The sequence below is a fragment of the Amyelois transitella genome, chromosome 9 (assembly GCF_032362555.1).
Source record: "Amyelois transitella isolate CPQ chromosome 9, ilAmyTran1.1, whole genome shotgun sequence".
NCBI lineage: Eukaryota > Metazoa > Arthropoda > Insecta > Lepidoptera > Pyralidae > Amyelois > Amyelois transitella.
This window is the reverse complement of record NC_083512.1, coordinates 1,615,858-1,626,263: the sequence shown is the minus strand read 5'-3', so window position 1 is coordinate 1,626,263 and position 10,406 is coordinate 1,615,858. Positions and strand designations below refer to the sequence as shown.

Here is a 10,406-nt window from a genome sequence, read left to right as displayed (position 1 = left end):
GGCATCCAATCGTAGCCTTCCAACATGGCGGGAAATTTTACAAAAGCGTTTTCCATATTTTCTAAAGATATGTATGTGTGATTTCGTTTGATTAAATAAATATTCTTTGAAATTGAAATTTGCGAGAAAAAAAAACGTATGCAAATCAAAAAATAACAAAAAATTTAACACTACAAACGAAATGACGTCCCTTTCCCGTGAAACGACGGCGCTGTTAAAATCAATAATCCGCTTGTAAACAAGACTTCACGAGGGGAAACATATTCCTACGTAGAAACAGTTTTATACACTATTATTTACGTTAAATGTGTTTATTTCTTATTACAAATCAGTTTCGTTGTTGAAAGTCTAGTTATAGAGTTTATATAAGCATCGTTACCATGGATTCGGCAAATGTGGGTTATTCGTATCATTTGCCATCGGGTGGATGGAACTACAAAATACGGAATACGTTGTCGCAATTTAGCGATTTGTTTAGTGAATTCAATAAATATATAGCGCCGGCATATCACCACGATCGCTGTGAAAGGTAAAATCTTTTGTTAACAATTTAGAATAAAATTTGTCACAAGATTTTTGAAATTATGTGATGTATGTCTTACAGATCTGTCCAAATGAGAATTTATTCAATGCACAAAGGGGAGTTTGTGATGGTTTTTATAGCATTTTTTGCTTGCTTCGGATTGGGTGTGTTCATAGGATTAGCAGGTGAGTAATAGTTTGAGACCAAAATATTACGTAGATACTTATCCAGACTAGGTACTCCAACGGTAATATTTTAGTAGGAATGTAAGTACCTAGTTCTGTTACGTTGACGGTACCCTAGGGGTAGGTACCTAACATTTGTGTGGTTCCTATCCTAGTTTTCTATTTTTACGCAATTCCGATTGGTCAATTTACTTAAGGGTTATGAACCTACTTCTATTAAAAAAAATATCGACTAGTTACGGTTATGTAAGTGAAGATTTTTATTTCTGACGCTGAACTAAACTAGTATACACTGGTCAAGTTATATAAACCAGCATTAGATGAAAAAAATTACTAACAAGCTTATTTCGGTGTTGATACCAATTTCGTTTGTAAATTGGGTATTGAAATTCGCATGACTTTTACTTTACTTTACTTTCATACCCTCATGAAAATCTTTTATGAATTCATGAAATGATCATACGTAGATAGAAAAAATATTGCTTTTTAATAGACTTAAAAAACAACATTGGTAGGTATGTTTGACAATGAACTTATTTTTTATACACGATTATGTCGCCATTCGCAGGGCCGTCACCCACTATGACGACTTCGATAGCGGCATCGAAAATACTATCAAACAGTAGCGACATTTGCCACGGGCCCTTCCACCTACACAGCCCCGCGCTGGGCACCAGAGTCCAGCAACTATGGTTGTTGGCCGAAATATTGACCAATAATAATGATGGTGAGGTCTTTAAGCCTGAATTTGTATTATAATACATATTGTTTTACTCGTTTGATTTGAGTTGAGCCAAAGTTTAACCAAGATGTTGCTACGTTTAATAGAACGCAATTATGCTTTCATTTGATTGACACTATTTAATCGAAATCCATTGGGTTAATGTAACTTGGAAATAAAAATTTAGCCATGCAGGCGACCGTTAAGATCCATATATAGGATTAAAAATGTATGTTAATCATGCTATCATTTCATTGCAAAATTAGTAAACTACACACTAGGTGGGTGCTGACGACCATATTAATGTTGCAAGAAGTAAATGCTTGATGCATAATGCTTCTAACCGATAAAGGTCTGAAGAACGTCTTAGTAGAATGTCGGTTCATATATTAAGCCTGCTTAAGATGAGAAGCAACTGTCGCAAACTTACGGGTATTTAATAGCTTTAAGCAAAATAGGTACTTATTCAATTTAAATTGCCGTATTTGACAACGCGACCCAAAATTTAATAAGCCGTATAAATAAATCATGGTCACCCTTATTTCTTCTTTCAGAGGAAATATTCGATAAAAGTTTTCAAATAAGTATATCTATAGATGGAATTTTAAGCGATCATACCGCTGTTAATTTGATACCAGAGAGTTCAGCAACAAATAGGTAAGCGATTCCAATAATTAATTACGCCTAATAACCTCGAGAAGTAATGTATGACAATAGAGATGTTATATAAAACTTAAACGTAACGTAACTTTATTTTATCTCGGACGTTTCCAATCATGTTACAATGATTCGTGGGCGCCGAGCGATCGAGCGGGAATGGTCGCTCGGTGTAACGTCTGAGATAAAATAAAGGTACGTTTCGTGCGCGTTTAATATCTGTATTATTTATAAAGAATAGAGATGCTTTATTTTACTTGAAACTTTAGGAATGATGTGATGTTGTCTGCATCTCACGCAGTATTTTTGTAAAACTGTCAAATAATTACCAGTACTTACCACTTCTATGGTCTTATATTATTACAAAATCTATGATTACATCCCATATATTTTATTTTGTTATTTTTTAAAAATTTATTTCTTTTTCTGAATAATGCAAGATTATGCATTCGTTTTATTTCCTGATACTACAAGAATTTCGAAGTATCCTCTTTGTCATTCTCTTTTTTTTTATTTTCCTGTCGCCAACAACAGTCGCGTGTACGTTTCTGTCAGTCAGTCACACACACAGTGATGTAATAAATACTGACTGTATTGGAGAGATATATTTTTTTAATTATGATTAAACCAAAAACCAAAACTATATGTGTAAATTAAAATAACTATATATCTTTTTTTATATTTTTTTTTAGAACCCAACACTTAAAATGCAAGAAACAGGTATGCGACGAGGTAATGGTGCTTCATTTAGGGTCCCTAGAGTATACCCATTATGTGCTGAACATACACTTCTACGGTCTCAAAGAGTTCCACAAGAGATATTATATTAGAGAAATTATATTCTACGTGAGTAACGCCACATGAGTTAATATTATGAAATGAAAGATTTTTGTGATGTTATTGTTTATGACGAAACATGATGCTTGAAACTTTTCCTCGAAAGTTGTTGCTAGTGGATGAAATACAAATAATAAGAACAGTTGCAAAACATGTGCTTTAAACTTTTTTTGGAAACTATTTGCTGATGAAATTTAAGATACTTATAAAGAAATAAGATGGATATTTAACTGTTAACTTGATCAAATAGAAATATCTACTAGATAATAATTTATGTCTATGTATTATTACATTTTTACATTTTTATTTACAGTTTAAAACATATAACCCAGCGTTCACGCAGATGGAAACATGGTTCAGATTTATTTTTCTACTAACGACATTCGGTATAACTGTAAGTATTATTTTAATAATTCCAAAAGTTAACTGAATTTAAAATTACTAGCGTTTTGAAATAAAGAATGGTGCCTACTTTTAACATGCACGGTTATCTAGTGATCTCATTTTTAGGTGATGTTTTCACGTTTGACTGGTTTTATATTCACTAGAATAGATCTAATTTAATTCTCTTTCGTATTTGTTATTTCTTCTTAGTTTATTGTCCATGTTATACTTTTTCTTTGTCCTTTGTATTTGAAATAAAGACTGTCAAGATTATATATTGTTATATGTATAAAAATTACTTGCCAAATACTTTAAGAGGTGTACTGCTACCGTTGTATTATTGGCGTAAATAAATATTAAGCCAATAAGAGAGAAACAATGTTTCTTATTTGTTTTTAAATCCAATATTGTCCATAATATGACAGAACACATATCAATCAAATGTAAACTTAAATGAAATTTAAAATCGAACTAAACAACTGAAAAAAAATATTCTTACCTAAAAACAGAAACGACATAAAATTCTATTATAAAATGTTGCAATTTGTTTCAGTGTTGGTTCGCGCATTCTCTAAGAAAGTACTCGACTCACGATTGGGCGATAGAGCAGAAATGGCTTTCCATATTGTTGCCACTTCTGTTACTTTATAATGGTATGATCATCTTAATCGAATAATAGTTTTTGAACGTGAAAGACTTTTGTGAAAAGTACCTATGCACTTTCTTCTTTTTGTAGGGCTTTTTAAATTAAAATTACTAGCGTTAGTAATGCGTTCATAAAACGAACAAATACCTCTACTATACCTCTGGAAAGAGGGAAAATGAATATGTACGTCATAACATTACCCTTTTTATTCTAAACTTTCGGCGTTTCATAATACTATTTTATAAATACTACAGTTATTAAACACGCACGTAACATCCCTTTATTTAACTTCGGAGGTTTCAGATCACGTTACAATGATCCGTGGTCACCGAGCGAATAAAAACCTCAAACTGAAAAGAACTCTTGTCGGTGGAGTTAAGTGGAATTTTTCTTACAGATCCAATTTTCCCTTTGAGGCTGGTGTCTGGTAGCTGTTTTGCACCTCTCATGGACACCATATTCCAAACATTGTTCCTAGCCTTCGTTCTTTTATCATGGTTGGCCCAATACCATGGACTAAGACAGGTGAATAGTTTATTTGTTTGCGAAGATGTTAATAGTTAGTTTTGAAAAGAAACTAAAATCTTTTTCCTCCTGGCGTAAGTCCCTTCCATATTTCCCGTACTAGAAAGAAAACTGAGGCTTGCCTTTGAACATGAATGAAAATGTTTTGAAACGAAGCTACTCCGATCTGACATCTGCTTAATTGCAGGGTAACGTAAACCGTATTAGATCATGGATTCGGTGATTGAAAACGGACGATGATCAGTCATATAAAATGTCTGAATAAGCTTAAATACTTATGATAAAAAAATGTTTGAATAATTAAAAAACGAAGTACCAAAAGTGCTCAAGAAATTAATTTGTTTTCAGAACGAAAGGGGTTTCATATCGTTTTATTTGTCAAAAGTAGTGATAGTCGGTCTAGTGTGGATACCGGCTATGATCGTCACGGTTTGGCAGAAATATTACGCTTTCTACGACCCCACCTTCAACTACAACATGCATCCGAATTATTCTGTAAGTCACTTTTTTTAAGAACGTTACAATAATTTGAAAATGAAAGAGAAGGTACGTGAAGTTAATCTGAAATTGACCTAAACTCGGAAATTTATAGTAATCTAAGGAAAAAGTATGATTTTAAATCTCAATTTTCTACCTGCGAGATGATAGGCAGTTGGTAGATAATTACATAGCCAAATTAAAATACTAGTGTCATTTGAATTCTACGTGAACACCACTTATTTAGTTAATTATGAGCCACCATTTCCGTTTTTCTAGTGGACCTATGACAGTTCCCTGTGGCACCCCAAAATATTATAATCCGTGACATGCCACTTTTTATTAATTTTCTTTACATAATTAAAATGTATTTTTTTGTTTCAGGTTATTACAATAATGTTCTTCACTGCTATCGTTTTGTACTTTCTGTATTTATTAATTTTGATCATAAAAGCATACAGCGACTTAAGAAACATGCCGTTTTTTGGTACGTACATTCTACTTTTTTGTCTTTATCTGTGACCCCAGTTATAAAATCGTCTTTGGGCATTTGTCGGATTCGATCGGTCAAGTTTGAAAGACATTATTCAACATCAGTTTTCTAGAAATTTCTTTTATATAAAATTGGTGATGGCATGGAACCATAAGTACATGGGCGACGATATCCAACTTACACACGTGGCTAGTTTTTGGGTAACAATGGGATTAATTAAGGTATATGTAGATTAAAAATACAAAATTATTGATTATGCATGCTTTATTTTTATAAAGGAAATGGATAGATGAAATATATTACATGACAGTTATTTACAAAGTATACTTACAAATTTTTCGATGACCGAGTACTTGCTTCATTTCAACGTTTCTTTATCACATTCATAATTTACAAATCATTTTTGAAGAACAAAATTATGTGCAAAATTTGTTAAACATAAATTTTAAATAAATATTTTTTTACCACAAACGCAAGTACAAAGTCACAGAAATTACAGTCTCAACATTAAGTCTTAAAAATAAAGTAGTTATTAAGTAATAACATAAAATATCAATACTGTGTAAAATCACAATAAAAAAAATATCATACTAACCATAGGTTCAATAATTTTATACAATTACATTTTATACGCAAGAGTTAGGATAAATAAACAGGGTTTTTATGTAGGATATTAAAATCACTTAGCTATAGTTTGCTCCATAGAAATCGTAATAATATAACACAAGAAATGCCATAATTTGAAACCATTTGTAAATGATGTGTCGTCAACTTTGCAGTTATCAAATACGACTAAAATTTATTTCGATGCATTATGAAAACACTGTGGTCACTCATCATTTTAATGATTACCATCAGTTGCGACAACTCATTGACCAGAGGATCTATCACGACACGCGCGACGCCGTTTTTATCACGCGATAAGCTATCGCTGTTTCGCTTTTTATTATTACGTGAAATGCAACAGCCATAGTTTATCGCGCGATAAAACCGTCGTCGCGCGAGCCAAGCTAGCAAGCCATTTCTATAGTCTTATTTCATTCGAAATTCTGTGATCGGTGTATAATCTTGCTTTAGCAGAACGTCACGTGATTCGTGTTATATAAAAAAAATCTTTTGTGTCTGTGGCATGACGCCACTGGCTAAACGAACCACGCGGTTCTATCGTCTTCTAAACAGGTACAGTCAAAAACATAATGTAGTGTATAAACTCGAGTACTCCTGCGGCTCAGCCCACATTAATCGATTAATCCCGTGATTTTCCGTTTCCGCGCGTATTTTGGAAAATTGGTGCGCCCCCAATTAACAATATAATGACATAAATAAGAACGACAACAGATTCAACTAGAAAGAAGGTTTCTGTACCCTAAGAACAGAAATAAGTAAAATATCATCTAAGAAAACCAGTGAAATAATTTAACTAACTTAAATAAATTATAAAGTACGGATACTTTTCATAAATATTTTGGCTTTATGACAATTTTTTTTGTTTTTGATATTAAACCGTAATATGCTATTGTATGGACCAGTATAAATGAATCAATATGCAAGGAATTTTCATCATGTAGGAAAAATTTGTTAGGAGTGCAATAAGAAATGAATGGATAAAATCTCCTCCTCTCCTCTCAAATGACTAAGCTTTCTTTTTCTAACCTATTATTTTTTTCACTGAAAGGACTATATGTTAAAACGAATACGATCCCTCGAATATAATAAACTTTTTATGGCAGTAACGTCGTTATACTAGCCATATCAACGCACACACGTTTTAAAATCGTTAACTACCCTCCAATTCCGCATGTCAATTCAGATTCAGGTCAGATCTGTTTGTTTCTGATTGATTGACGATTACAACTTTGTGTTTAAGAAAACTCAGGTACCAAGAATTATCAGACAATTACGTCATGTGGAGAGTAGGTTTTTTGACATGATATTATTCATGGTTCATTGAGATCTTGCAAAAATAACAGTTTTTCATTAAGGCAAAAGAAATCACAGGTGCAAACTGCATACAACATGGATGTAGTATGCAGTTTGCGTATTCTGCAGAATAAGCTATTCTCATAATATAATAGGCATGCGGGGTCTCCGTATTTCTATCATCAGTACATATTATTGATACAAATAAGTCACCACCCGTTAAAATCCCAGCATTGCAGGTCTCAAGTTACTGTAGGAATATTCAAGATTACTTATTAGTTTACACAGACAAACAGTTTCAATATTAATTAACACTTAAGAAGCAAAAATACACGAAGCTATTTCGGAAATCAGCGTTTAACATTATATCGAAAACTTACAGAAAAATCGTTCTTTTTTTTTGTCCGAATTTGCAAAATTTGCTACGAGTTTTGTAAAATTTTCTCAATGTGATAAAAACTTTACACTGTAATCAATAGACTTTCCATCGAATAATCGTACAAAAATCGACTATTGCCCTTTCAGATATAAGACTCCGGTGTCTATCCATAGTAGTTGCGACAGTGACAGTAATCAGCACACTGCTGGCGGTCCAGGGTTGGGGCCCGGCAGCCTTGCAGGACCACTGGGCTTCCCAACCGAAGATACATTACGATACGTCCGCGCCGTTCATGGCTTTGTACGGCCTCTTCAATTTCAAGATGTACATATTAGCCTATCTTTTCTCGCCTGGCGGGGTATCAGTACATGGTAAGATGGGTTTTTTTTTTTTTTGTTTTTTTACTGTAAATAATCTTTATCTTCCAAATAAAATACAATTAGTTATGGAAGCTGTTAATGAAAATGCCAATATTGGTAGTGAAAAGATAGCACCACATGTGCTAACATATTAATGGATTTTCAACAATGATACAAATGCACCTTGTTAAGAAGATAATGATAAATACTAAACCAATCTAACTCTATCTGCATTTGATGACTAAGTGACAGTCCAAGATAAAGAAATTGAAAATTTCACGCACCTCTATTTGAAAATCTGGCAACAAGTGCAAAAAATAAGTGGAAGTAATTGTGCAATTCGAAACAATAGGCCGTACCGTAACTTGGGACAAAACAATAAGTAGCAGTTCAATATCTTACGTTTGCAAAAGTATGGGTAGGTAAGGTTTTGTTGCAAATACTCCCAATACGAGAAATCTTGACAAAGAAGTTGAATCTGTTTTTGATCTTTAGGAAAGCGAATTTCCTAAATAATCAAATTTTCATGATACTTTAACTTTCTTCCAGTTTTAAATACGTCTATGCTTGTTTGTCATCACCCTTCTCAATTCAAAACTATCTGAAAATATCATATCAAAATGTCCCGTCCAATAAAAACTTATAGCAGCAATATTTCAGATGGCTCACTTTTAGCGGACGTTTTGCAAACGTTTTAATGTTGCGAAGAGATCAATCAAGACCAATTAAAATAGATTGATAATAACAATCGCAATATTAGAACAGAATATTCTATTCTACTACTATTAAATCCGTGTTATCTTTGGATAAGAATGAATGAATAAGAGTTTACTAGCATCACAAAAATTATATTACACCAAACTACTTAGTTTAAGTAATATTTTACTCAAATTTCTGTACGAATCCTTCACGGATTGCTCTGCAGTTAACTTCTACGAGGTATTTAGTTTCATTACTTCGTGGTAATAATTTCTTAACATTTATTCGAGTGCTAATCGCAATCGTAACACCTCCGACTACGTGACCTCGCCTACGTTTTATTGAGTTATTTCTATTAAAACAATTTGATGTCCGTTAGTTCGCTGTTGTCTCGTTTTCGAATTACTCAAAACGAACTCTTTATTCAATTTTGTTAGTTGTGAGATTATTTTTAACAACAATTCAATCCTATTTTGAAAATCTTGTAAATTCGGGTAATGATTACACCCCTATTTTTATATTTGTGTTAATATTATAGATGACAAAGTAAAATCTTTTTCAGAAACGGCAATTACTAAAGACAACCCCGCGTTTTCTATGATCAACGACTCGGACGAAGAAGTTATTTATGGCTCAGATGAGGAAAGTCGAAGGCCGCTCAACTCACACCACAGAATCAACAATGAGGACATATGATTCATTAGACAAACTTATGTTTTTCGTGTTTTAATGGTTTTTCTTATTATAAAATTATAACATTTAAGATAAGTAGTTTTATTCATTAATTCGAAAGTCCACTTAACGTCGTTTTCATCATCATAATAAAATAAACTCTGGGGCTGTAGATCAGTCTATTTCTTTTTTTAATTACGCATCATATATACAGGCCAGTTGTTATTGTGAGCAGCACAACACACAGATAAGCAAAGGAGGGAAGTGACGCACATACGTTTATGTCTCTATTAGTCTTCAGTCCATTCATTATCGCATTCCTGGCACAACAGCTATCGTCAGAGACCTCAAAATTTAGATCATACAAAAGTTGTACTTCAATAAACCCCAGATATTTATTATATTCATATATCATTCAATCGTATTTATATCAAATTAGTTTGTATCTTCAATTCCTCATTTTTCTCACAAAGCAAACCAAACTTGCCTAACCCCCTCTTGGCTTTAGATCCGAATACCAGAATATCCAGTAGATTCTTAAGTATTTTCTGAATCACTTTCAAACGTAGATTCGTTACTCATAAGTTTTATACTGATACACAGTTCTGCCCTTAGGAATTACACCAAACCAATACGTGGTATTTATTTAATGTTAAGTGCGAGTAATTGCTGTTATTAAGCGCGTATCTACTTAATTGCATGTAACAATGCTCTTGAAAGAAGGAAAAATATATTCTCTTAATAAAATTCGCAATTCCGAATTTTAATTTCATTGCAAACAATAAAATAAGACGTGTATCCTGTATAGTATAGTATACTGTACAGGGATTTGACAAAACTATTATTACTCAGCCGAATTTATAGATAAATGTGAAGCTAAACTACACATTATTCTTTCCTGTTTTTCTAATGTTTATGGTATCATCGGT

General features: G+C 32.7%; 1 protein-coding gene across 1 annotated transcript; it reads left to right on the top strand.

The window, feature by feature from the left end:
- Window positions 1–87: 87 nt before the first annotated feature.
- Window positions 88–9,567, top strand: LOC106130357 (transmembrane protein 181). Its single transcript, XM_013329180.2, has 12 exons — window positions 88–529; window positions 605–708; window positions 1,277–1,435; window positions 1,984–2,086; window positions 2,779–2,932; window positions 3,237–3,317; window positions 3,861–3,960; window positions 4,351–4,478; window positions 4,827–4,973; window positions 5,340–5,442; window positions 7,894–8,118; window positions 9,368–9,567. Exons 1-12 carry the CDS (start codon window positions 381–383, stop codon window positions 9,499–9,501), a joined length of 1,587 nt encoding a protein of 528 aa, XP_013184634.2. The 5' UTR covers window positions 88–380; the 3' UTR covers window positions 9,502–9,567.
- Window positions 9,568–10,406: the final 839 nt, after the last annotated feature.